This window comes from Vulpes vulpes, chromosome 5 (genome assembly GCF_048418805.1).
Source record: "Vulpes vulpes isolate BD-2025 chromosome 5, VulVul3, whole genome shotgun sequence".
NCBI classification, from domain to species: Eukaryota; Metazoa; Chordata; class Mammalia; order Carnivora; family Canidae; genus Vulpes; species Vulpes vulpes.
The window spans coordinates 102,750,819-102,778,690 of NC_132784.1; the positions used below are offsets into that span (position 1 = coordinate 102,750,819).

At 36.4% G+C, this 27,872-nt stretch overlaps 1 protein-coding gene across 1 annotated transcript in view; it reads right to left on the reverse strand.

The window, feature by feature from the left end:
- Positions 1 to 27,872, reverse strand: part of USH2A (usherin) — a 684,230-nt gene that overhangs the window by 404,102 nt on the left and 252,256 nt on the right. Inside the window, exons 22-27 of the mRNA XM_025991680.2 lie at positions 22,177 to 22,307; positions 13,973 to 14,099; positions 11,451 to 11,552; positions 9,413 to 9,592; positions 7,474 to 7,604; positions 2,262 to 2,535 (exon numbers count right to left, since the gene is read on the reverse strand). Of these exons, the coding sequence (XP_025847465.2) occupies positions 2,262 to 2,535; positions 7,474 to 7,604; positions 9,413 to 9,592; positions 11,451 to 11,552; positions 13,973 to 14,099; positions 22,177 to 22,307 (945 nt within the window). The remainder of the gene's footprint in view (positions 1 to 2,261; positions 2,536 to 7,473; positions 7,605 to 9,412; positions 9,593 to 11,450; positions 11,553 to 13,972; positions 14,100 to 22,176; positions 22,308 to 27,872) is intronic.

The window sequence follows — 27,872 nt, forward strand, 5'->3', positions numbered from 1 at the left end:
CAGCCCAACATGGGGGCACTGGCCCATAGGAAGGCTGGCTTCCAGCCTCTACTCCTGCCTTCTCCATACAGGGCTTGGGTCAGAGCATAATCTGTGATCCCATGTGCCACCATCACCCCCACGCTGCAGGTAAGTGATAGTCCCCAGTGGTAGTTCTAAGATAAATACCCATGATCTGAGGTGACGCATCTTCAGCAAATTAGGTTGCCCAGCATTTCCAAACTACAGAGGAAAGTTAATTTGCATTGATTCAAAGGAAGATTACAATATTAGTGGATATGAAAAAAATAACTCTAATATGACCACAAAATAGAGCCTCTGAAAAAAGGTGCTAATTAAGAAGCACAGAACATTTTAAGACCATTTGATAGTGGATTAAAAAAAATACAGTAAGTGCACATGATTAATTTTAATTGCAATTCACTACATACAGGCAGCACCCCCATATGGTGAATATTCTCCTGATCGCTGTATAAAACATGCAGTTACCATATAGATTAGTATCACTCAAAGCATCTGAGTCAGAATCGTAGGGAATAGGGTCATAAAATCTGCATTTTTAATAACCTTTCCAGGAGATTCCAATGTATCTTGAATAGTAATAATAATGACAGCTAATTTTATTGAGTTCTTACTATGTTCCAGTTTCTATACTTCCATATTTTATCAGTTGGCTTGAGGACCACTGATAGGCATGATACTGCAATGATAAAAATTTAGTATTACCCATAAATAAAATATCTTTCAGTATCGTAGACTTCGTCACAATACAGATTAAATTATCCCTGTTGGGTTTATGTTGATATGTTAAACTTCTATGATGATCGTCTTACGATTTCAGTTAAAATTTGGCTAAAGCCAAGTCTCTATGTCCATCATAGTAATGGGTTTTTGTGTACTTTTAGAAGTATAATTGCACACACGCAGGGGATTTTTGTCCTAGATGTAAGTAGGATCAAGTAATCTTCCTCATATAAAGGGTTTTCAAGCTCTTTCTAACCTCAAAAACCTGAAAACCAGGAGAAGCTCTTATATGAATGTAATATTTTTAGCTGCTGTTACATCTTAAGTGCCTTGAAAATGTCATTACTGTCTTACACCCCAGATATTCATTAACTCCTTACTAGTACCCTTCTAAAAGTCTCCTTAGAGCTTGCCATATATTTTCTATTCAAAGGCATTTAAATCTTTATGTACTTACCAAATAGGCAAAGACTGCTTTGTGGAAATTTTAACCATTCGCTGTACATAGATTTCGAAATATGTAGAGAACATTTTCTACAGGGGGGCATGCTTCCTCACAACCTAGAAGTTTCTGTGCTTTCCCCAATTCACACAAAAGGAACACTGGCCAATGCCCATAAAAGAAAACACTTGACTCTAATAAGGAGAGTGGCTTTTGACAACCAGGCTGCCCAAGACAGAAAGGCTTGCTCTCTGCTTACTGGCTTACTTACTGCTTACTGACCTTGGGAAAGTTCCTTTGCCCTTCAGTTTCCTCATCTGTAAAACGGGGATTTAAGTGATCATATCAAACACATGGGCTTGGTAGGAAGTGCTGACCCACTTAGTCTCATGGAAAGCTTTCAGAACCATGAATTCTGCACACAGAATGCACTCGGCTACTGTCAGCCTTTTTGAATTAATAATTTCTCTGATTATGTTCAAATTCATTATATGAGTTAAATGCTTGCTTTAGTTATAAGTCATGCACTCATGCACTTTTTCTTTCACTCACGGTTATTAATAATAAATGAAATATAGATTTTTTTCACCAGTATGTTTAAAATTCAACTATACTCAGCCTTTCATGTGCTTTGCTAGAGGAGAGCTCCATGGAAATGCAGAGACAATTAGCAGTTATGTCAGAAAAAAATCCCAGTGAATTTAATGCCATTTTCCTTAGCTGTACACACCAACCTAGTTTATGTTTTTCATCTGTGACTATAGATAATGATCAGTATCAGAAAGAACCAGAAAACACATGAGGAAATATATACATAAATTACAATTATATTTGCTGAAGATAAGTTGGGATAAGTATATTGATTATAATAGGTGTAAGGGCACACTCTTAAATGGCAACCTAGAGGACTATTTGAAGAAATATTCTATGATTTTTCTTTTAGAGTTTCAAAAAAAGGGATGGATAGATATTGCTTCCAGCCTGACTCTGCTGCTATATCTTAAAACACAGAACCACCAAAGCCTGGGAGGACCAGAGCTGTATTTACTTGAGAATTCCTCCAGATGGACTTTACCTTGTTCCAAACTCAGGTGTTTATAAGAGTCCTGCAGCTCCTGTGGGGTTCCTCCCACGTAGACTGGGGAATTCACCATGAGTGGCTGTGCTCTGGACTGTGACACACGTTCCCTCAGTTCATTCATGCTTGCTGCTATGAGAGAATCTTTCTTTTTAATAATCACTTTATTCCACTTTCCATCACAATAAGACAGCCCGAGCCGTAGATCCACTTGTGTAAAGGTAAGACTGGTATTGAACCGGAAGCTCAATATTCCACTCTTCAGTTCTATCTGTATTTCACATTAAAAAAGAAAATAGGTATATAAAAAGACTGCAGAATGGCAGTTTGGGAGAGAGCAGAAGGTCAATTTCTTGAAGAAAAGCAACAAATTTCCCTGAAAGCACTCTATAAAAATGTTCCACTTTATTCTAAGCAGGACTGGAGTAACATATAATGGAGTATTTTGCAAGCTTGTAATTGACATGAAGAATGTTGTATTGAGTCAAACAGATTCATACCCAGTAATGATTACACAGTGTGATACAACAGAATGTAGGCAAAAAGTTGTGTTTATTTTATTTATGTTTTTTTGGGGGGGTGCAACGCAGGTAAAAGATAAGTGACTGAATGACTGAAGAGAATAGTTTGAACTATGACTGTATTTTTACTTGAGTTTTTAGAAAATGAGAAAATACTACTTCATATATCAATTTAATTTGGGGGAAAAATATGACAAGACAATAAGAAAATGAAATGTCAAGCCTGATTAAGCTTATTTTAACTGGTTGGTGAACTCAATTTCAAATTTGTAAGATGGATTTTGATTCAATATTTCAGTTTTATTATTCTAAATCTCTAACGAACGTAATTGCTTCTATGTGTATTCTTTTAGATTAAGGTGTCATTTTCTAATACGAATATGTTTTACCCAAATTTTCATGGTAAAGGAAATGCCTCCATATGTTTCCCTTCAAAATGGGTACTTGAAATTATTTTATCTACTATGTTTTTATTTTGTTAGAACTCAAACTAGCAAAAATAAGATACTTAAAAATTTGAGATCAATCGTGTCAAATAAGATTAAGCAATTCCAGATAAAAATTAAGACTTGTTCTATATAAATATCATTTTTGTGAAGCACATTGGATAAGCAGTCCTGTATCCATTCACGCAATAAATATTGAGTCCCCCCACTATGTTCCATGAACCTGCTACTATAAGATCAACACTATTCCCAAGAATCACGTTGTCCAACAGCAGAGGCCAACACCTGGGAGTAATACTATAACCAAGAGAAGAATAAGTACAATGACAACAAAGAAAGGATATACATTTTACTCCCTGGGAACTGGGAAAGGTTTAAATTACAACTTTCGGAAATATGTAAGATTCATGAAGTATCCTTCGACACAGGGGGATCAGCACATTCAATGGCATGGGGACATGTATGAGCTCATTAGATTTAGAAAACAAATACTAAATTAGGTAAGATAGAGGATACATATGGTGGAGGGGAGTTAGAAAGAGTCCTGTCAAGTATGTAGAAGCAAAGTTTCAGAGGATTTGAGTGATATGGAAAACATACATCTTTCTCTCATCTGTCTGACACCAAAGGCTATATTCTTTCCACTATTATCTTGTGCTGAAAGTTTACCCTTCCAGTCATAGGAAGTTCATACTGGAAATGAAAGCTGCCCTGGAACTGGAGAAATCTATTAGGGAATCACTACAATTGTGAGAAAAATGATGAGAACCATTGAAATACACATAACAGTAGTGAGGACAGTGAAAACTCAAAGAAGTATTTTAAAAAGCAACTCAGCTTTTAAAGTTTTAGCAGGACCTGACAAATAGCTGAATGTGTTAGATGATTAAAAAGTAAGTCAAGGATACCCATACTCTTTCTTGCTTGGGTATGTTTGACTACCATCACGATATGAAAGCACTAGGAAAGGAAGACCTGATATTATCATTGTCAGTGAGGAATGAGGTCAATATTAAACATACTGAGTTTGAGATGTCTAAAAACATCCAGAAGAAACATTTTTTGAGGCAGTTGAACATAAAGATCTAGGCCAGTAAAATAGAAAAGGTTCATGAGAAGATAAACAAGATCATCCAGTCAGTGTAAAAGCAGTCAAAAGAAAAGATGAGTGAGTATAGAGTCCTCAGCCAGACCAACAGTTTAAGAGGAAGGTAGAGTAGATATAATTCTTTAAGTTGACAATGATCTTTTTGGAGAAACCATAAGGATTTAATAAAAATCAAGAGCAACTAGTATTTTGGAAAGTCAGCAGGGAAGAATATGTTAAGGGAAAAAAAGAAGATAGAGGAAGATCAGTTAAGATAAAGATAGAAAATTATCTACTAGACTAGAAAATGCAGGGGTCCCTGGCAACACTAAAACGTTTTGCAGTGGTAGGACTAGGAATCATATGTATAGTAGTTTTGAGGACTGGAGTGTGATATTAAAAAAAGTGGAACTAATCAGAGTAATTACCTTCAATGCAATAGACACTGAAAGGGAGGGAAGTACAAAGGAATAATTTTCAAAGTCAAAGGAAAAAAATTTAAAATAAATGAAGCTCAACCATTTTCTATGTTGAGGGAGAAGAGCCAATGGAGAACCTTGGAACTAACAAAAGGAGGATAATTTCAAGTACAAGCTCTTGTAGGAAAAGGGATAGAATCTAGAATAGAGTTAGAAATACTAACTTTGGTTGGAAACATGGTAATTAAGTATTTGTTCTCCTGGATCAGGAGAGGGTGAAACCAGACTTGGCTCGTCAAAAAAGCTGGAGGTCGAGAGTTTGGAAGATAAAGGGATTATGTTTCTTTCCATTCTAAGAATGAAACTATCTGAAGACATTCAGGTTGTGGTGTTTCCCAGGGGTGACATTCTCTTTCTTTCATGTTCCACAACTAATCTATGAACAAATCCTGTACACAAGAAATACTGCTGAATGAAGGAATCAGAAGCCTCAAAACTCTGTCTTTATACTTGTTTCAATTTTCCTATGGTGATCAGTAAAATGGCTGTTGAGACAGAAAAGCTAGGAAACTAGGATGATTGACCCAGGGTTATGGCATTGAAGACACAGGCTGAGAGTATTGACGGAAAAATGGTTGAAAAGCTCTATTATGGTATCTGAGGTGGAGAGCAAGTAAGTTAAACAGAAAGTGGTCTGATAGCCAATGGTTTCATCATCTTAGTGAACTCATTAAGAGAGAACAAGAGCTGAAAGGTTATGAGGATATATTTTGAGATTTAAGATTTTAGCAGTGAAAATTTTCTGAGTTAATCAAGTTCTAGAGGATAGCCATGTATATTGAAGCTACTTAAGATAATGGGAAGAATTCTTATTGAGAGATAATCTGGGAAAAGCCTAAGTCTTCAGATATGGAAGGGTAGAATGTAATTTCTAGGAACATCTGCTTCCTTTATAGCTATTTTGGAAATATGAAAAGAAAGCCTAGCACACAGCAGATACTCAACATATATTTGTCTAAATGTTTTGATGCTTTAAGATTTATTTCATTAAAGCTTAAAGTTAATATTACTATTCAATATAGTGGAAATGTCTTATATTTCCCAAGTGAATGAATGGAGAAAGATGGAAGGTATAGTAGGATGTGTGACCCTCCAATAGTGGCAAGTGGTCTTTAAGAGGAAAGGCCTAAGGAAAATATCTTTGCATCCTCCCCAGAATTTACACACATATAGATGATTAAAGAATGCTTAGTGAGGGTCACTACAACATGAACTCATTCACAGGTTCACATTCATCCAACAGTGTTTACCAAACACTTAATAAGCGCAAGAGGTAGGCACCTGTAAAGACAGCCAAAGTCCTGTATTCAGAGAGGTTACATTTCAGTGAGGGAGGCAAACAGTAAATAAGAGAACAAATAAATACTTTAAATAAGCTGAAATTTTAATAAATAATGTGAACAGATATATTTCCACTTACCTGGTCAGCAAAATGGATATAACCTAGGAATGTACAAAATCAATGAAGTGAAAATATCTTAGAATCATAAAATCACTAAGACATGTGTTTTATTATCTATTTGCCTAGATATGAGCAATGAGGTTTAAAGTGCTCATAATTTTCCCTTGATTCTATGTAAGTTCTTTAGAATAGCTTTTTAAAAAATTAACACTTTAATCACATACTAATTTTTGATAATGATATCTGCCTGTCTGATGAAAAGCAAGTAAGAGCAATTATAGTTGCCCCCTGTAGTTAGATAAATGTATAAAAATTTTCATAGCAGCTTTAGTTGCCATAGCAAAAACATGGAAACAACCAGTATGTCATTGACAGGAAAAGAGACAAATTACACAACCATGAAAATGTATATCTACATGGTGAACACGAGTGATTCAGAAAAATGTTGAGTACAAGAAAACAATTGCCTAAAGGTAGAGTATGATGTAAGTTTTATGAATGTCAAAAACAAGAATTTTTAGGCATTCATACATAGTGTTCAAACTATAACTACATGCCAGGGTAAAATAAACAGAAAATTCTGATTACATATTAGCTCTAGAGAGATATAGGGAAATGGAATAGGAAAGGGCCTATAAGTAAAAGCAAAACGTAATATTTTAGTTCTTGGGTTGGGTGGTAGGTTCATGAGTATTCACTGTACATTTATACCTTTATGTATATGTGTATAACATGAAATATTATATATTTATTATAAGAGTACCTGGGTGACTCAGTCAGTTAAGCATTGGTTTGACTCAGGTCATGATATCATGGGTCCTGAGATTAAGCCCTGTGCCAGGCTCTGCACTTAGCGGGAAATCTGATTGAACATTCTCTACCTCCCCAACTCATGCACATCCTCTCTCTCTTAAATAAATAAATATTTTTTAAAACTATATATATATATATATATATATATATATATGGAAATCAAATGGGATTTTCTTAATTCCTCATAACTACTCTGTTTTGCTAAAATTATAATTACAATTTCCACAGGAACAATGGTCATTTAAAAAAAACTCATGATTCCAAAGCACAAAATGTTTCACTGGATTCTAAAACTAAAAATGACTTAGGGAAGAAAATGAAAACAAAAGTGAATTTCAAAAGAAATCCCAACCTAGCATAATATTAATACATAATATTAACACATAATCCCAATTTTCCTTATTTATTTTAGAGTTATATCTGATATTTTAAAGTAAATTTAACTAAATAAGTTAACATACAGCAAGAAAATCAGGTCCATCTTTGTTGTAAACGAAAAGAAGCAATCCATTCAATTGGTCAGTTCTGAACTTGAAGGAAATCTCAAAATCCATTCCGCCATGAAATATGTATGGATGGAGTTCCAGGAACCCTTTAAAGAAAAGAACATGTGCATTTCAGCATGCGCAAAGCACTACTGCCAGCATCTTAAAGGTGGTACAAAGACTAGGACAGACAGGAAAATCTCTGCAAAAGAAGACGCAAATCAGTTAAGAAATCCCCCTTGGCAAATTGAACACCAATAAAAAATAAATTTATATAAAATAAAGACAGGAAACAACAAATGTTGGAGAGGATGTGGAGAAAGGAGAACCCTCTTGCACTGTTGGTGGGAATGTGAACTGGTGCAGCCACTCTGGAAAACTGTGTGGAGGTTCCTCAAAGAGTTAAAAATAGACCTGCCCTACGACCCAGCAATTGCACTGTTGGGGATTTACCCCAAAGATACAGATGCAGTGAAATGCCGGGATATCTGCACCCCAATGTTTATAGCAGCAATGTCCACAATAGCCAAACTTTGGAAGGAGCCTCGGTGTCCATCGATAGATAAATGGATAAAGAAGATGTGGTTTATGTATACAATGGAATATTACTCAGCCATTAGAAAGGACAAATACCCACCGTTTGCTTCAATGTGGACAGAACTGAAGAATAAGCATTTCACTTATGCTGAGTGAAATAAGTCAATCGGAGAAGGACAAACATTATATGATCTCATTCATTTGGGGAGTATAAAAAATATTGAAAGGGAATAAAAGGGAAAGGAGAGAAAATGAGTGGGAAATATCAGTGAGGGTGACAGAATATGAGAGACACCTAACTCTGGGAAAAGAACAAGAGGTAGTGGAAAGGGAGGTGGGCAGGGGGTTGGGGTGACTGGATGATGGGCACTGAGGTGGGCACTTAATGGGATAAGCACTGAGTGTTATGCTACATGTTGGCAAATTGAATTCCAATAAAAAGTTTTTTAAAAAAATAAAAAAAAAAAAAACAAAAGAAATCCCCCTTGGAAATGTATAGAAGAGGCAGCATGAACTTGACATACATTTTAAGAGGAAGAAATTTACTCTCTACACCATGGATATGATTAAGACTAGGACTGTTTTATATCAGTGTTCACAATAACAAATTGCACTGACTAAGAGAAATTCAGAGTAATGACAGTGTTGAGAAAAGAGCAATGGAAAAGTGCACAGACTGGGAGATTATTTAGCTTTCTATTCTGAAGATAGTTTAAGCAACTTAATAATAGTAACCAGCTTAGTTATAAATGTAGGAGGCAGCGGTGGGCTTGTATTTGAAGAAGTCCTATCCACGAAGTCACCGGACTCCCTTCCACACCCTCACCCTGGGTGCCTGCCAGGCAGAGACTGTGGCTGGGGAGGTGGGCCAGGGATACTACCTCTTGCCTTTGCAGCAGCCTTTGGAGCAATGGCAGTAATGGTGGTAACATCTTTCAGCTCTCCCTTAATGGCCTACTCATCCCATTATATAGCTGAAATTTTACTCTTGAGAATACTGTCCGTCTATATAATAGGATAAGTAGATATTTGTGTATTAACCTGGTAAATAAAATGCTTTTGAAACATCTTTCCGAGTAAAAGTACATTCTAAGTAAAACAACTGACTAATAAAAGATATTTTTGACACTACCATATGTAAACCAAGAACTGCCGTGGGCTAGCAGAGGTCTGGCACACGAATACAGGTTTGTAAGTCTTACAACTTATATTACATATTCAGACTTTGAGAATATATTTATGCATATCATGGCATCACTAGTGTTTCTGTGATACTAGGGTCAAATGGGGTCAAAGTAGTTGGACAGGGGAGATTAAATTGTGCAAAGGTTAGAGCATCCATGTTAAGCAACCACTGGTGTCTATTTTAGAACCTTACCTGTTCCCAGGAACTGGGCTCCATCTTGTAATGAAGTGGGGCATCCCTCCCAGCTGTTATACACGTTGACTTGCTCTTCAGCGCTCTGCCAAACCAGAGGCTCCCAAATAGCAAAGGGATTATACTTCTTCATAAAATACATATCCTTGACACAGCCCACAAAACCCTTTTGGATTATGTCTGTAGGAGTTGACAGATATCAAGAAATGTGTATTTTGAAAATAAATGCAAGCAATTAATTTAATGTGCCATTAAAATAAAAGAAGTAGGCAAGAGCTCTCACCACCTATTTACTGCAAACCTCCTGATGATTCACGTAAATACCACACCGTCACCTATGCTACGTGGTAACAATCATAATGTTTAGCCCTGGTTCGGACCCATCATATATGCAGAAACAGATGTTTATGCAAAAAATTTGTGTTTATAGTAGTAGCCAGAGTATTGCCTTCTGAACTAATGAGATTTCATCTGCCACTAGTCTTAAAAATAAAAGTGTGGTAAAAAGTTTTAAAAGACTTGAAAGAAGTATTTCTATTAGATCTATTAGTTTATAGTTTAGTTTCTTCATCGTGATGAACCAGTCTGCTAAACATGGAAGTCAATAATTCGATTTTATATTTAGGAATTAATGTAACGTTGACCTTAATTTTAGGATACTCTAGACTGGGCAGATGCGGGGTTTATGAATATAGCAAACAGGGTGGTAATAGAGGGTTGGAAAGGAAAGTGGGCAAATGAGAAAATTAGAGAAAGAGAAACATTTCGTACAGCACTGTCCCTATTGATCAATGCAAAGCTTAGCTCTCAGCTTTGGAGTGTATGACTAGACTTTAGGGAAGGTATTTACCAGCAATCAAAGTTCTACAAAGCCAATTCATATGCACAATATAAGATTATTTATTTATACTGAAGATGTGTCCTCTACAGGAAGGGTGCTTGGTATCAGGGTATGCTCCCCTCCTGGTGCATGGATGTAGCCAATAAGTATGCTTGATGGATAAGGAACTAGGACAAAGGTTCGAGAGCTCTCCCTGTGTGTGTATGTGTGTGTGTGTGTGTGTGTGTGTGAATGTTTTCAAGGGACTTCCCTGTCTAAAGTAGTCCAATGAAATCCTCTCTACTCGAGAGATATTTCTCAGGAGGTAACTATATTCAGTCTTGGGTATTTAAATATATCCCTCCCCAAGTTTCACTGAAAACATGTTATTCCTTTTGATCTTCATCAGGATTTCCTAAAGACCACCATGCATGCACAATGTATACTTATCTAGGTTCTAGCTCATTTGTATTATTTATGTAGTTATATTTTACTTCCTGGGAGAGACTGGGAAGACCTTATGCCCTTCAAAGAGGACACGGGAAAACAACCCTAAAATCTTAGCGATGTATTTGGAAAGGTGACTTTTTTCTGCCTAAGGTTCACTTCATTCATGTTAGTTTTTATTGATTTCACTTTGAATCAGTTTCTGTTCTCTTGCTCTAAAAACATAGGAATTATTTTGTCTCAGTCTCAATTATAGTACTTACGGCATTTGCTCGGCACTATATGCCCTATATTATATATCCTCTATTGTGGCAAAGACCACATTTTACTCATCTATGGACTTCTAGGGACTGGTTCAGTGCTGATCACATGCTCAAGATTCAGGGAATATTCTTTAGCCTATTTAGAATATAAATCAAGCCCATAGTTTTCCATTTCTGTGTTGCTTCAAGTTTAAAATCTTAGAAAAATTGATAAATAATCCTAAAATAAGATACCTTGGACTGAAATTAGTATCATTCATTTCAGCAAAAGTTTATTAAACTTGTTTCATGTATCAAGGGATGGCACCAAGAATTTAAATGCAAGTAATACACAGTTCCTTTAGAAAAGAAGAGACCTAAGCGACATTTTTGGGATACTGATATAGGAAATACAGCATGAGATAGAATATAATACTATTATTCATGCTTTAAAATAATGTTTTCATACCTGATTGTGTTGTACATTTTGATGATAACATACAAATCTTCTACCCTTCAGCAAACTCACCGGGATCCTTCCTGAGGATGGTGTAACCCTGTGGAAGTCCTCCCACAAACACTCCTGTGTTCCCTCCAATAATAGTGCTTCCATTCTGGGTGGCCGAAGAACCTATGGAAAAGGAGATGAGAATTCCAACTTCACCAGGATAATCTGGGTTCTACTAATTTAACAAATGATTAAACCCTTCATTGATCTTCTGGACACCACACTTTCTTGGTTCTCTTTTTTGTTACCATTCTTCAATGGTTCTTCCTCATGGTCCTAACATTTTGATGTTGGAAGGATCAGCCCTTCTCCCCTCTCAGATCTCCTTCTTTCTCCACATACACAGATGTCCTAAGTCCTCTAGAAGGATGACCTAGAGTAGAGGGCTAGGGCACCTTGCAAATGACTAGGCCCAAGACCAGAAGAGGCCTGTGTCCCTGGCTATACTGTATAACAATGAAAATCTCATGTTAAGATTTCTAACTCCATCCTTTCTTGGGAGGAGGGGGATTTACTTTTTTTTCTCAGAGCCCAAACCACTCTAATTAGTCCTCCTTATATCTGGTAAGTAGGTGTTAAATGCCATCCTTAGCTGACAATCCCCAATATATATCCTTAATCTGGAAATCTTCTCTGACCTAAGAGTTGTATCCAAAAACTTACTGATATTTCCACTTGGATGCCTCACAGATACTAAGACTGAAGGCATTCACATGAACATCTCTCTCCATATCAGTTTCTCCCATGATCCTGCCAACCTTATTTATGGCAGCTGCATTCTTTCAGTTGCCCAGGCCCCAAACTTAGCAGTCATGTTCTACATTAGGGATTAGCAAACTCTTTCTGTAAAGGGCCAGGTAGTACATATTCTAGGCTCTGTAGACCATGCAGCTTGAAATGGCCACAGACAACAATGTGTAACAAATATGTATAGTTGTACTCCAATAAAACTATAAAAACAGTGATGAGCTAGATATGGCCCATGGGTAGTTTGCCAACCCCTATTCCACTTGAATCAAATCCTTTTAATTTAACATTTATAATATATCCAGATTTCTTATGATATCCACAATTTTACCTCCCTGGTTCAAGAAATCATTTTTTTCTTGCCTGAATTATTTTATAATTATTACAGAAGTTTATTAACTGTTCTCCATGTTTCTACCCTTGTTCCCTTTAAAAATCATTTAAAAAGAGAAGCTAGAGTGTTTTATTTATTTATTTATTTATTTATTTATTTATTTATTTATTTAAAGTTTTTTTTTTTCAATTATTTATTCATTCATGAGAATACACAGAAAGGAGAGAGAGGCAGAGACACAGGCAGAGGGAGAAGCAGGCTCCATTCAGGGAGCCCGACGTGGGACTTGATCCCGGGACTCCAGGATCACGCCCTGGGCCGAAGGCAGCGCCAAACCACTGAGCCACCCGGGCTGCCCTAGAGTGTTCCTTTTAAAGACCGAAGTCATATCATGCCAACCCTTTCTCAAAATTCTCCAATGGGCTCCCTTTTTCCAAGGAAAAGCCCACAAGTCCCTATGTAATACAGCCCTAAAAGCCTCTCATTTCAGCCTATTACTAGCCCCTTCACTCACTCTTTCCCACACTGGCCTCCTTTTTGGTCCTTCACATGCCATATATATGTTCCCACCTCAGGGCCCTACCACCAACTATTCCCTTGGATTGAAACAGTCTTCTTCTGGTTATTCTCCTGGCTTAACCACCTACTTGCTTCAGGTTGCTGTTCAAATGTCACTTTATCAAAGAGGCCTTTTCTAACAGTCCTTTATGAAACAAAAACCTTCCCTTCCCAATACACACAAACACACACAATTTCTTCTTCTTTTGCTTTATTATTTTCAGAATATACTACTATCTGATACTTGTTCAATATTTATTTTTTCTGTCTCCTGCCTCTCTCCCATCTAAAATATAAATTTTCCTATCCGTATGCATAGCTTCTAGAGCAATACCTGGCATACAGTAGGTGCTCATTCAATTACATATTTCCTGAATACATTAATAAAAGCTTTCATCATCATACAGGCACGGTAACTGTTTTATAATTATATAAGGACAGTAGAGAGGGTAGGATAGAAAGAATACTAATTTTGAACTTCAGAGACAGGAGAAGTGTTCCAAGAACACTTTCTACCAAGTGTGTAAATTGGGAAAAGTTATTTACCTTGCCTGAGATGCAGGCTCATCATTTCTAAAATGCATATAATAATTGCCTTACTTTATTTGTCTTCTGCAGGTCAAAAATAACACCAGAGAATATCAGTAAAAGCCCTTGCAAATTGTAAAGAATTGTGGAAGACAAAGTTGTTATGGATGACTTTGCTGTTATTTTTGCTTTACTGAAACTGTGCATAACAAGAAAATGGTTGCCAGGCTTCATCATTTTAGAAGCTCTCCAAAGGCAAATTCAATAGCGATACAGATGCAATTGAGAGGAGATAAAGGTGAAAGAAAAAATGTAGAAATATGAACAACAGAAAAGTATGGCAACATCAGCATATCAGCATATATCATGTTCTTACCTGTGTACTGCCCATCAAGTGTGATTTGGCCAAAAGCCTGATGCCTAATAGCTATTATTTCATGCCATTTGCCATCACTGTATTGTTTCCCACCATCATTGGTTGTAGTTATTTCCATTGAAGACCCCTTAGGGGAATGAATAAATGAATGAATGAATGAATGTTTATGTTTATTAACTCACTCGCATATAATTCCATATTTGCTAAAAACCAATTTATAACTTTTGACATGATCATGATGGAAGCATTCATAAGTTTCAAACAGAACTCAAAATTAAAGTTGATGCCTAATATCATTCTGGCATTTCTGTGATGTCCTTTTGTAAACACCATAGTGCTCAAACCTGAAAAGATCTTCTCTTTGGAATAAAAAAAAAAAAATCTCTTACAAGTACACCTGCATTTTGAGCACTTATATTCATCAGAAAGGTAATGAATTTTCTATTCTAAAATTTTAGCTCTTAAAATTTTGGCAGAAATGTGAAATAAAAATTTAAAACTAATAAAATACCATTGAATCCAGATTGTTCTAAAGTCTGGCAACTTAGTTCCTCTTACCTTCCCTACACTGCTATTAAACATAAGGTGTGAGATTCATACTAAAAATTATCCAGTTATTAATACATTGAACATAAGTATTACAGTTAAACTTTGTACTCAATACTTTGTAGTCTGAAATCTAGCATTTATATTTGCATCTGAGGTCATAGCATTGTAGTTAAAAATGAGTTCCTAAAAATTTAAAGGTAGGAAATGGCAGACATCAAGAACAGAGATTAGCAGAAAGGAGGTGAGGATGAGGAAACAAAAAGAGAAGTAGAAGAGAACCCTTCCATCCGGTACTTTCTAGTCAAGTGAACACTTTTTTTTAGCATATCATATTTAGCAAGATATTACCCTTTGTAGTGTTAGTGAGCAAATATGACTAAGTAGAAGATATTTCAACTTTGTCACCATCAGTTACTACTACTACTACTATTAAAGACAAAAAACACCAGAAAACTGTTCTACATCTTCTAAATGAAAATAGATTTCTTTCTCAATAAAGCTGATTTTCTTAGCAATAATGAACTTCAATCCAGTAAAAAAAAATTAAAAAAAAAACAAAATAAGATTGGGTAAAATATTACAAAATATTTTTTTCATTTGTTGGAGTGTCTCACCGAATTCCCATAATTTTGGAATACCATTTTTCAGAAAGAGAAAAGTGATAGTTACTTGATGTAATCGAAGATTTGTATCACCAAAAGGGCAACGTGAGTCATACCATCGTAAGCAAAACATTTCTGTTTATGTTTCCCTAAAATAGCTTCGGCAATGTAACATGTCCATTCTACACATTTAATTGGCTCCTGTCAGGCCTCATACAGAGCATGACAACATGTATGACATATAGAAATTCATATTACCAAAAAACAGCTTTCAATTTCCCATGAGGATGGGTGGGTTGCTTCTCATGTGGACAATAGCCCAACTTTTATAGACAACTCGATCAGCTAGAAAGATGACCATTTGGTACATCCATTTTCTAGTCCTTGAATTTTTTAGGTTGACTTTCTTTGTATCTCTTTCCTCTACATACTCTTTTATTTTCTTCAACCCTATTTCAACATTTTAATATTTTACAAACACACATTTCATTATCGTAGTTTAATAATTAAAACCAGAACTGGTGTCGTGCCCAATTAATGTGCCCTGGTAGCATGCCCATTAGTTTTTCCATTAGTGAATTCAACAATACTAATGGGATTACTAGCATGGGATGCTAATTGGGCGTGACATAAGAAACTGGCTTACTTCTTAGCATACCCTTGCTAATGATGAAATTAATGAGCATTTTATTAAATGCTGTCTCATCAAAGTGTACTTAGTTAGCGTTAAAATTGTTACAAACGATGCTGCATTCTAAAGATCAGGTGTCTGAGTAAGTGGTTCTTCATATTATGTTTGGCAACAATTTGAAGCATTAATAGTTCTCTCCATCAGAAATCACATTTATTGGAGACAAATTCAAGTACATAACATAGAGCCTCAGGATGCCAAATTTGCTTTATACTTGGAAGAACTTAGCATATCATTCTTTGATGATCATTCGAAAATTATGTTCCCCACCAATGTGGAGAGAATAATTCTGCGATCAATTCTAGTGTCATAGCATACAGTCTGTTCTTTCCATTTGGAAAATACCAGACATGTTAAATAAATGCCATTCAGAATTGTTTTAAAGCTTTCGTTTTTGCAGCTCATTTTTGATGTGTGAGTTTCTTCTTAATGTCACTGAACATAAAACTTTTAAATGATAACCACAAGTCATTATTGGTCAATAAAATATCATCTGACCAAGTATATCCAAATTGGAATTAATCAAATAAAGAATGGGAGATAATAATTCCTAGAGACAACAAAAAATACAATTAAAAATCGGAAGAATTTTTATTTACTGTGACTCTTAACAATAATTTCAAATGTTCAGTTCACATATCCAATTTTAAATATTGTGAAGAATCTTTCCCCCTTCCCCAAATACTTATTCACAGAATGCATTTGATCATTGGAAGGGAAATCAAATAAGTTTTCATACCTATTGCCTCTATGTAGGATTACATTGTCATATAAGAAATCCATTACTTAGTTTATTGACATATTTTCAAAAATGTACACAATGACTTCAAGTTATTTTGAAGTGCTGTGCTAGGTAGTAGTGACTTTAAATATCTATAAAACGCTCTTACCACAATGCAAATTTAACTATTTTGAATGAATTGAGGACAGTAATTTTAAAATCATCATCAGTAAAAGTCAGTTTCTTTTTTTTTTTTTTTTTAAGATTTTACTTATTTGTTAGAGAGAGTACACAGAGGGAGAGTGAAAGGGAGAAGGAGATTCCCCGTTGAGCAGGGAGCCCAACATAGGACTTGATCCCAAGACCCTGGGATCATGACCTGAGCCAAAGGCAGGCGCTTAACCAACTGAGCCACCCAGGTGCCCGTAAAAGTCAGTTTCTAACAAACTGAGAAATTAAAACAAATAAGAACTAAATTAAAAAAAATATATAAGAACTAAAGTGTCAAATAATCATTAAAGAGCTGGAAATTTTATCTTAGAAAATGGGTAATTTTCTTTAATTATGAGTATATTTTACCAACAATTATTGAGTCAGTCAGAAAGTCAATCTGTCAACAGACATTTATTTATTGAGCATCTACTACATTCCAAGGACTTAGCCTCAAGGATCTGTTTCAGGACAAAACAGATAGACTTCACCCTCACTGGACTGTACAGTCTGATAAGAAAGACAAATAAAGCAAATAACTACTGGTCTGATGAGTACAATAAGGTGTTCATTCAAAAATAAGGTGTTCTCATTCAAAGACAAAGGAAAGAAAACAGTGGTACCTAAAGTATTCAAAATATAAATAATTTGAACATCAATGGGAAGTATATAAAACGAACTTCTAACTTCTTTAAATCTGAGATACTTCTAACTTTCTACAAGTAGCTGTATTCATATTTCTACCTAAAAAGAGAAAAAACTATAGAAGAATAATCAAAATTTTCTCTATTCCTCAGTTTCAACAATTTTTTATCTGAAAGTATGTAGAGCTTTCATTTAAAAGTTTGCAGATAGGTTCAGTTAACCTGCATTGGATTATAAATTCCTTGGTGGTGGGAAAGGACACAGTCTCTGCTAGCTTGAGCTCACCGTTTCATAGAGATAGCACCACATCCTACGCCCACTTAGCATAATGGATCTGATCACACATTCTCATCCTAAGGGAATCCTGCTCAACTAATATCTTATTTTCTTTTGCATTAATTCATTGTCACTTTCCTGAAAATACAGGTAACTTTTGCCTTGTGGAGAGATACTACTGTTCCAGATAAAAATTCACTTACCAGGCATCATTAATTAAACCTTTCCCATTTCCCTGATCCTCCATCTTTTTGTTATAACAATTCAGTTCATACTTGGCTGGCACCTACCAACTTTTTATACAGGCTAAGATTTGGGTATGGAGGGTAGGGACAGAGCAGCTGGAAAAGCTAACGACAGTGATGTGTGCTCTCAGTAAATATCCGAGGGAAAAGGGAGAAGGACAGAAATGATTGGCAATGCCCTGTGAATGCTTCCTTGAACTCTGCTATCATGTCTTACACTGGACTGTCTATCTGATCATTGAAAAGGAGATGAAAAAGATGAGTCAGAGAGTTTTCTGGCAGCCATTCTCAGGATCACAACGACAACACTGTGGCTGAGCAGAGTTAACCCCTTCACCTTCCTATTCTGCAGCATTCTGAGCAATTCCCACCACATTCTTCACAAGGGGAACTATGCTGCCCAAAGAGATAACGGTCATGCTTCAGATCTGGGGAAATCATTTTTGGATTAATTCTGCAAAGACTTTGCCCCATGTGTTTGAAGAATGTGTGTGTGTGTGTGTGTGTGAGAGAGAGAGAGAGAGAGAGAGAAAGAGAGAGAGAGAGAGAGCATGCGCATGTGTATGTATGGTACACAAAATTGGTGATGAACAACCTAGGCCAAGTGTATGGTTGCAGATGCTGCTCTGAGATGCGCACAGTCATCTAGAACCACACAGCTACTGGGATGGACATTTGCAATGGGCAGGACCAACGGTGAGTGTGAGTTAGTGTGAAGCCACCAGAGGACACCGCTCTGGGTCCTGTTCCCACCTTGCCCTGTCCAACTCAAGCAGAGACTCTGTACTCCAATTGTGGCACAAGGAGGCCCAGATGAATGGATGGCAGGAGTGAGTGGCATTTTGTTCACTTCTCATCACTCTGTTCCCAGTGCATAACTGCATAGCACAGTGCCTGGCATAATAGATGGTTAGCAAAACTGTGTTGAATGAAATAAACTAAATCCAGTGCCAGTCCCATCACTCAATTACTGTGTGACCCTAGCTAGGCCACTTCATCTAAAGCAGGGATGAAAACAATGCTACCTCAAGTGGCTACTTCAGGAATGAAGTAAGATAATTAATGTGAACCCACTCTGTATACTTTAAAAGCTCTATGAATAAATGGTTATACAATTAAGGTTTTTCTCTATCTGCTTCTTCTCAATTATTCCCAGATATTAACATGTTGAGGGAGGAAAAGCAGAGGCATATTTTCTTCCTCGTTGACATTCTATTTCACTCTACTGTTTCCTTTCTTTTCATGATTGTTGTTGATTTTGACCATTTGACATTTAGTCTCTCTTTTCACCTTGTTAATTTGGATGTTCTTGGAACATTCTCAGTCTGTTAATAATTAATGTCTGTTTCACAGCATTTAAAACAAAACATTTTTGCCTATTTATTTTGTGAAAATAAGACATCAATGTGATCCGTTCCCCAACTGTCTTCTCCACTAGGTTGATACCTTTAGAAACTTTTAAATCACTTATCCTTCCCTCTCCTTCAAATTTAGTCATTTTAGCACCAAACAACTATTGGAGGTTTGTCTATTTCACATTTTCCATGTGTCTCCTCTATTTCAAAGATTCTTTAGCGGCACAAAACACATTCCTAGTCACACTGCCCCTAAACATTTAGGTGGATATTGCCCGGTTTAATATTCACATCTCCTTTTCCTCTTCATATTTCAGACTTTTCTTTTTCTTCCTTTTGGTTAGAAGGCTTGCTGAAATACTTCCTTCCAGTAAGGTGAAGGGATGGTATTTTATCTGAGTCTCTGCGTATTAACAAGCGTTACTCTTTCATGCTGACAGGCAATATAGTATCAGAGTTAACATCATGGTCTTTGGTGGTGGAGTGCCTGAGTTTCTTTCAATCCTGACTTCATCACTAATTAGCTGGATGACTTTGGGGAAATTAATTTAACTGTGGCTCTGATTTTTTTTTTAACTTGTAAAGTGGGAATAATAAGAGTCTCTACCTCATAGAGTTATTGTGGTGTTTAAATGAGTGTGTGTGCATGTGTGTGTGTGTTTACATATGCAGTGGACATGTGGAATCACGCCTGGCACACAGAGGTCCAACAGAAGGCTTAGTTTTGCTTAACCTTGACTAGAACTTCATGAGTCCTTGCAATAAATTTATAATCAATGCTCCCATAAAAGGATACACTCTTTTGCATTATAGTTCATTATTTTTTCTCTCATCCTTTTAATCCTTTTTATTGTGCACGTGTGTTTTTGTTCTCCTTCTGAATTTCTTCTGAAAAATGTTAGTGGCCTCCATCATTTTTCTCTTTTTGTATGTTTGGGACATATTTTGACCTGCTAATGTGAGGTTCAACAGTGTCTCTCTCCTAATTAACCTACTTAAAGTTTTCAAATGATAAATAGTATTTTCAGTTCTGTCTCTGAATCAACTTCAGTATGCTGGCTGTTGTGGGTATTTTTTTTTTTTTTTCCCAATTGCCATCTGCGTGGCCTCCTGAGACAGCTGCTGCTTCTCCCATTCTCTCTAGCTGCTGGATCGGCTTACGTGTGATGCTATTTCTTCTTTGCTTACTCACTGCCCACCTATTGGTCCCCCTTAAGAAACTGCAATTCTACGGGACACCCAGGAGTCCATGCCTGAGTACCTACCAAGTCCTGGCCTTGCAGTTATCAGGCCCCTGTCCAAACACCAGGTGTAAACCGTTCTTCCTTGCTCTTTCCAGTTGCCAACTCGTGGCTCTTCCAGCTTCCTGGGACAGGAGGAACCTTCCCTGCTGCCTCTTGGGGTCCCCTGCAAGGAACCTGGCACAATGCTCAGAGTCACTTAGTTCAGCTGCCCTGCCTTCCCTCTCCAAAGTGTGTGGGTGTTCAGGGTGCATTAAGTGATGATCCTCACCCAGAGCTCTTGGCCCATGACTTAGATACAGAGAGAAAAGTCAGACCAGCTTTACAGTATAACATAAAACATCTATTTGGCAAGCATAACTTGTGATTTGGATCACAGTTTTAGGTTGAAATCCTGAGGAAATGGAAGGTAAGACATCTTTTACAAAGTCTTACTCATTCCTCAATTATTCACTGACCTGGTACAGTACCTAATGTCAAATTCTTACCAATATTTGTTTAACTAAAGGGAAGACTGTTCAATGATTTTCCCATCGCCTTTAGGAAAAATTTAAAACCTCACATTTGTTTATAGAGCACTAAATGATTTGGTCTCCACCCAGCTTTTCAATCTTCCACTTTTCTCTTTGTCCTATCCCTTGGCCATATGACATTCATCTCCACGTATAGAATAAGTCATGTTCCTGTCTACCTTGGACATGTAACATTTGCTATTTGCTCGGCCTGGAGATTTTATTCCCAGTGCCTTCCCTCTCTTTCTTTCTCTTTCTCTTTCTCTTTCTCTTTCTCTTTCTCTTTCTCTTTCTCTTTCTCTTTCTCTTTCTCTCTCTTTCTCTTTCTCTTTCTCTTTCTCTTTCTCTTTCTCTCTTTCTCTTTCTCTCTCTCTCTTTCTCTCTCTCTCTCTCACTCTCATTAGCATGTCCCCTGCCCTGCCCCACCTCAAACATGTATCTTCCTATACAGACATGTGCTCTTATTCTGACTTTCCTCCTTGTTTTGCACCTCAGTTAAATATCACATTTCCAGAGAAGACTGACAACTCAGAAAAGAAAGACCCTTTATTTTATGCTCCCATAACACACAGCATCTTGTACCTCTCTTTCATAACATTCATGAATATTTTAAACTAATCCTTCCACGGTATCCTACCTAGATTGTTTCACAGGGGCATGGTTGCTTTTAACTTTAAAGCTATTGTAGCCTGCAATACCCAGCATTATAGTACCTAACAGGGACTTAAATATTTGCTGATAAACAATGGAGGGAGGGAGGGACAGAAGAAGGGAGGGGGAGGGAGAAAAAGATAGGAGGGAGGGATAAAGTGGAAGAATTAAAGAGAGACACAATTTTGCTTTCAAGGAAAATAAAAATAGATCTATTCAAATGTATTTTAAAGTGTTCATGTTCATTATGAGGTAGCATATGGTTGTTAAGCATGCAGATTCTCAGTCAGATTATGTGGTTTGCAAGGGAGCTCTTCTATTTTAGCTGTGAGCGAGTCACCAGCAACTTTGGAAGTTTCATTGTCTTCATTGGTAAAGTGGGGATAATAATAGTACTTACTTCCAAGTTTTTGGTGGGGATTCAATGTGAAAATATAAGCACCTTCATCAGTCCCTGGCACCTCGTCCACTCTCAAAAATATCAAGTCTTATGATTACTCATTTACCTGAGGATCAAAAAGAAAACAAGGACGTCCATTCTTCAACTGAAGTGCAAAATACTCTTCCTGATTGCCAGGCGATGCCGCAAAGACAATCAAACCTTCAGGCACCCTTGTTCGAAAGCTGGCCTTAATGCCTGGTGAGACAAGTGCAATCAGCAAATCAGTGCTGGGGTTTTGTTGATTCTTTCTGATAAACGTACATTTACTTTCATTATTATTTATGATGTAGTGAGTACAGTCAGGGAATTATACACGGCAATGTACTGGGATGGTCCTAGCCATTTGGTTTGAAATATATCGTTATGAATGCCAACCTGTTCTTGGAAACTCAAGCCTGCACTCCCACTAATCAATATATAATGTACTTTCAATTTATGCAAAACTCATCAACATGAAAAGATATGTTGTCAACCCAAAATTGGATACTCAGAGTATCAATGTGAAAATATTAGCAGAGCCATAAAAATAAATGGGTTTTTGAAATGAATGAAAGGAACACAGGGGCCTTGTTTAAAATACTTAGGAGGTTTAAAGAATCAATCTTTTAATGGAAGCTAAAAAGTAGAAAGACTTGCTGTGAAGTGGTCCATAGAGCTAATTTTCTAAAACAGCATCCTGTAACCAAATGATTTGCAACTTTCAGAATTTCAGGGTCTCCCTCACCCTTTAGATCACCTACTGCCCTAGACTCAAGATGCTCTTGTCTCACAGGAAGTTCTCCAGTTTAGGAAGCAGAGGAGGCTTGCAATGATCTCTTAAGATGTCTCTCACTACCCCACATGGTCTCAACACCTGGTATCCCACTCACAGCATCTTTCCTTGTGTGTAACACATTTTGCTTAATGTATTGAAACTGGCAGAGGAGCTTAAGAGGTACAGTCTTTGTTCTTAACGAATTCCCAATTTAGTTGGAAATTTAAAAACGTATTTGTTAACAGACAAATTGTATGATGGGAATCAAATAAGAGGTCAAGAACTTACATAAGAATCAAAAACAGCTCATGATAACAGTTTAAGTAATGAGTGAATACTGATCTGAGTAGTCATAAGGTCAATTGGAACCATGGAAGTTTGAAGGAGAGGGAATTCCCTTCAGGCTGGGCTAGTAACCAAATGTCCTACATATGTGGGGTTTTCATTTGAGTTCAAGAGGCTACAATTACTGCAGGAATCATGTCTGACTCATCTTTCCACCTCCAGTTCATTACAGGATATCCAGGTGCATTTATTAAATCCTTTGAGAGTCTGGAGGAGGAGAAAGGAGGGGAGAGATGCATCAGAGGGAAGAGGAAAGCTTTAGCATAGGTGTGGAGGCAGGAAAGCAGAAGTCATTTTGTGAGTATCGGATTGTCATTTTTTAAACATGCATCGATGGAACATTAACATTTGTTGAGTACTCTGCTCCATAAAGAAGCAAAACTAACAAGCCAGTGTCTGATATTAAGTTCTAGTTGAGGAAAAAGACAAAACAAAAACCTATATAGAGATATTTGTAAGATATAATTTGATTCAAAGGGATTGAGGAAGGTTTCACAGAGAATAGGAAGCCAGAGCTTGTTTTCGGAGAGTACAAAGCACTTCGGGGAAAACTGTACAAAGGGTTAGAGGTATGGAAAGTATTAAGGAATGTAGGATGTGTGGGTGGGAGTTAAGAGATGAATCTGGAGAGACAGGCAAGAACATCTTGGGCTGAATGCCATTGACTATCCAGCCTGAGAAGTTTGAACAGAAGACAAAGATGGAAAGTCAGGTTATGTGATAAGCATCTTTAGAGTGAAATCTTTTAATACCAGCAAAGGCAAGCCAGGAATAAGGACTTCAGACTTTCCAAAGAGTCAACTCAAAATTTTCCTGGCCTTCTTAGCTTCTGTATCTTCAGCTTCTAGGTTTTGTGCTTTGTGCCCTTTAAAACATACTTGTCCTACCCATTTGGATATTGCATTGCCTCATACTCATTCTCTCTCTCCTGGCTGCTAGGACATTAAGTCTTTGTTAAACTTATACCTGGTCTATCCTAGCATTTCTCTAACTCCACAGAATAAGGTTCATCTCAACAAATCACTCTTTGGGATTCAAATTCATTTGAACTCCTGCTACTAGATCATCTCTTCTACTAAATGGACTGAAATGGTTGAGCTTCCAGATTGGCATTTATCCTACAGACCAAAGGAAGGCATTAAACCTTGGGTGGAGGAAGGAAATAGGATGCTCATAGTTGGGATTACGGCAACCAAACTAATGGGGGCATGTATAAAAGATACAGATAATTTAGCCACAGAGGAACCAGTTAGGATATCACTGTGCTTTGGGGGAATAAGATGATAAAATTTTTAATTAAGAACTGACAAGTAACTAAATGGATTGAAAGAAAGGACTCTGTATATTTCAGAAGAAACTCATTAAGACATGTTGATATGAAGTGATGATGTGGGACAAAATGGTGAATTCTTTTCATCAATTACTGAGGGGAAAAGCATCATTATTAACAAAAATAGAAAGGTCAGGTAAAAGAAGAAAATATAGGTTGAGTATACAAGTTCAGTTTAATATAAACACAATGTGTTTATATTAATGATATTAAAAAAAAACTATCCATCATCAGGAAATAAGAAATGAAATCGTAGAAGAGAAGATGGGGCTAGAAAAATAAATTAGCAATCACCTGTCAAGAATCCATGTCTCTTTGATGCAGAATGTAGAGAAACAAAAAAGGACCTTTACGAGAAATGCCTCCCACCATGTTTAAGAAAAAGAACAATAACAAAGTTAGAACAAGGATGATAATACTATGAAATGGAAGCCTAGATAAGAGAGAACTTTAAGAAGGCAAAGTTAACCATGTAACACTTCCTGTCAGTCCAGAATAATTAGACCTGAAGAAAAGATTACAGAGCTGGTAATTAGTAATCATTAGACATCTTTTTTTTTTTTTTTTCAATGTAATGGAATGATTCAGAGCCCAAGTAACCAGGTGATAAGGATTGACAGAATAGAGGACTAGGTAGTGGGTGTGGAGCACTCATCACAAATATCTGATAAAGAAAGAAATGGGAGGCAAAGAAATAAAGACTGATCAGGTGAAAGGAGGAGATATCTACCAGGAAAAGCATAGACTTGGCCAAAGCGTTGGTCTACATTCTGATTAGAGAGTAACTGTATTTTTACCAACTCTTCTTCTCATGTTTCTCTCCTTTGGGTCTAGAGTAGCTCTCTCCAACAGACATCTTAACTTTCTGTTACTATTTTTTAAAATTTTATATGTGGTATCAAATACTATAATTAAAACCATTGTCTTAAAATTAAACAGCTAGCTGGAGGTATTTCATTAAAACAGCTACAATTCAGGACATGAAAATAATAAAACTCTCTATTAGCAATGTGCTGGAGGCAGCTATGTGGGAGTAGACAGGAAAGCAAAAGCAAGGATTTGAATGAGGGAAGAAATTAATAATTGCTCAATCCAGAAATACAATTACTTTTTCTGAACTGATGGGAAATTTGTTGAATGAAATGGAATTGGAGTAAGAATTACAGGAATGTTTAGTTGAATTACACATGGGAATAAATCAACTAATATATGCCAATTATGCCATTTATGGGATATGCCAGTGCATGTGTTTTTCAGATATAACATTTAATTTACAAATTTTACACTCATATAACAAAGAAATAAATAACTTTTAGGCCAACTAAAATATAATACTTAACACAAACCAAGGACATTTTTTATGAAAAGGGAGGATTTAGTACAATAAAGGGCAGTTTGATTTGATGTTGTATGGGCAAACTTCCCTTAGCTTTTTCAAATACTTCAGTCTTATCATTTGTCTGCTTACATTACAAAGATAAATTTTTTGCATATATTCTATGAAGACATGAAAAATGCACACATACTTTGGAACTTCATGTACTTGATAATATTGCCAATAGACATAGATAAGTCCTATCTTTTGAGCTCAATGCCTTGAATCATATAATCGGTTTTTTAAATGAACTAAATTCACAAATAAATATATTCACATATAAATATAATAATCTTTTGATGAATATGTAAAATATTTCAAAGAAAATGTTATTGAATTTACCATGAGACAGAATGGTAAAACATCTAATTGTTGTTCAACATCATCACATCTCCTTTTCCTGTAAGAAGATTTATACGTATCTATATACGTATTTATATATCCCCATCCTTTGATTTTAGGCTCAGCCATGTGACTTGTGTTGTGCAAAAGAATGGAAACAGATATGTGGTACACTGACAGAGCAGAAGTTTTAAATATAGCTGTGTGATTGAACCTGACCCTTCTTCCCCTATGCCTCATGAACGTGCTTTCATCCTGTCCCAAGAATAAGAAGACATGTGGACCACAGCCAAGCAATACCAGAGTGTTTTTTTTTTAATTTAAAGTTTTATATTAAGGAGCAATGGTGACTAAAGTGAAAAAAGGAATGAAAAACATACATTTCTCACTTGCCTAAAATTTAGATTTTTGATTTCAAAGAAAAAACAGAGAGGAAATATTCTAAAGTTTAATATATCTGGAGAAATAACAGAGCATTCTTCTATCTCAATATTTATTCATTTTAGAAATATTTAGGGAACACATACTTTGTGCAGCCACTCTTCTAGGCTCTTATTGTTCATAGATGTATAAGATACACATATATCCATGGCGTAGCATTTTAAAAAAATCTAAAAAGCCAAGATTTATAACTGGCAACATTTAACTTTTATACAACTGTTTTGTAACTTTAAACATTTAATCATAAAAGCAATACAGTTACAAGGCCATGGAATATAGGCAAAGAGCTCTTGAACAATGAAGTAAAACTATGCTAAAAAGGGAAAAGGTGAGCAATTATACTGCATTAGAATTAAGAACTTTTGTCTAACAAAAGGCATGAATAGGAGAGTTGAAAAGGGAATTAACACAGTAGGAGCAGATATTTGCAATACATATTTCTGGTAACAGATAAATATCCAGAATATATCCTACAAATCAACAAGAAAAAGACCAACAATTCATTAGAAAATTGGGGGCAAGAGTGCCTGGGTGGCTCAGTTAGTTAAACTTCTGCCTTTGGCTCAGGTCATGATCTCGGGGTCTGGTACTGAGCCTCACATCGGGCTCCCTGCTCAGTGGGGAATCTCCTTCTCCCTCTCCCTCTGCCCATCCTCCCTGCTCATGCTCTCTTTCTCTCTCTTTCTCAAATAAATAGATTGAATCTTTAAAAAAAGAAAAAGAAAATTGAGGGCAAATGACTTTTCAAGAAAGATGATATCCAGTGAGTAATCAACATAAAAAAAGATGCTCAGGATCATTACTCATCAGAGAAATGCCAAATAAAATACAGTATCACTAAACATCCAGTAGGATGGCTGAAATGATATAGAAAATAAAAAGTGTAGCCAAATATGTGGTGCAATTGGAATGCTCATAAACTACTTGCAGGATTTAAAATTGCTACAACCACTTTGAAAAACTGGCACTATTTATAAGTTATCCGTATGTCTTCTAAATATATGCATAACTTTGGATCCAGCCATTCCACCCCAAGGTATATAGTCCCCCCAAAATTCATAGGTTCAGAAAGATATACAAGTGCATCTATACCAATACTTTTCATTATACCATCAAACTAGAATATACACAAATGCCCATCAACTGTGGAAAGGACAAATAATGGGATACAAT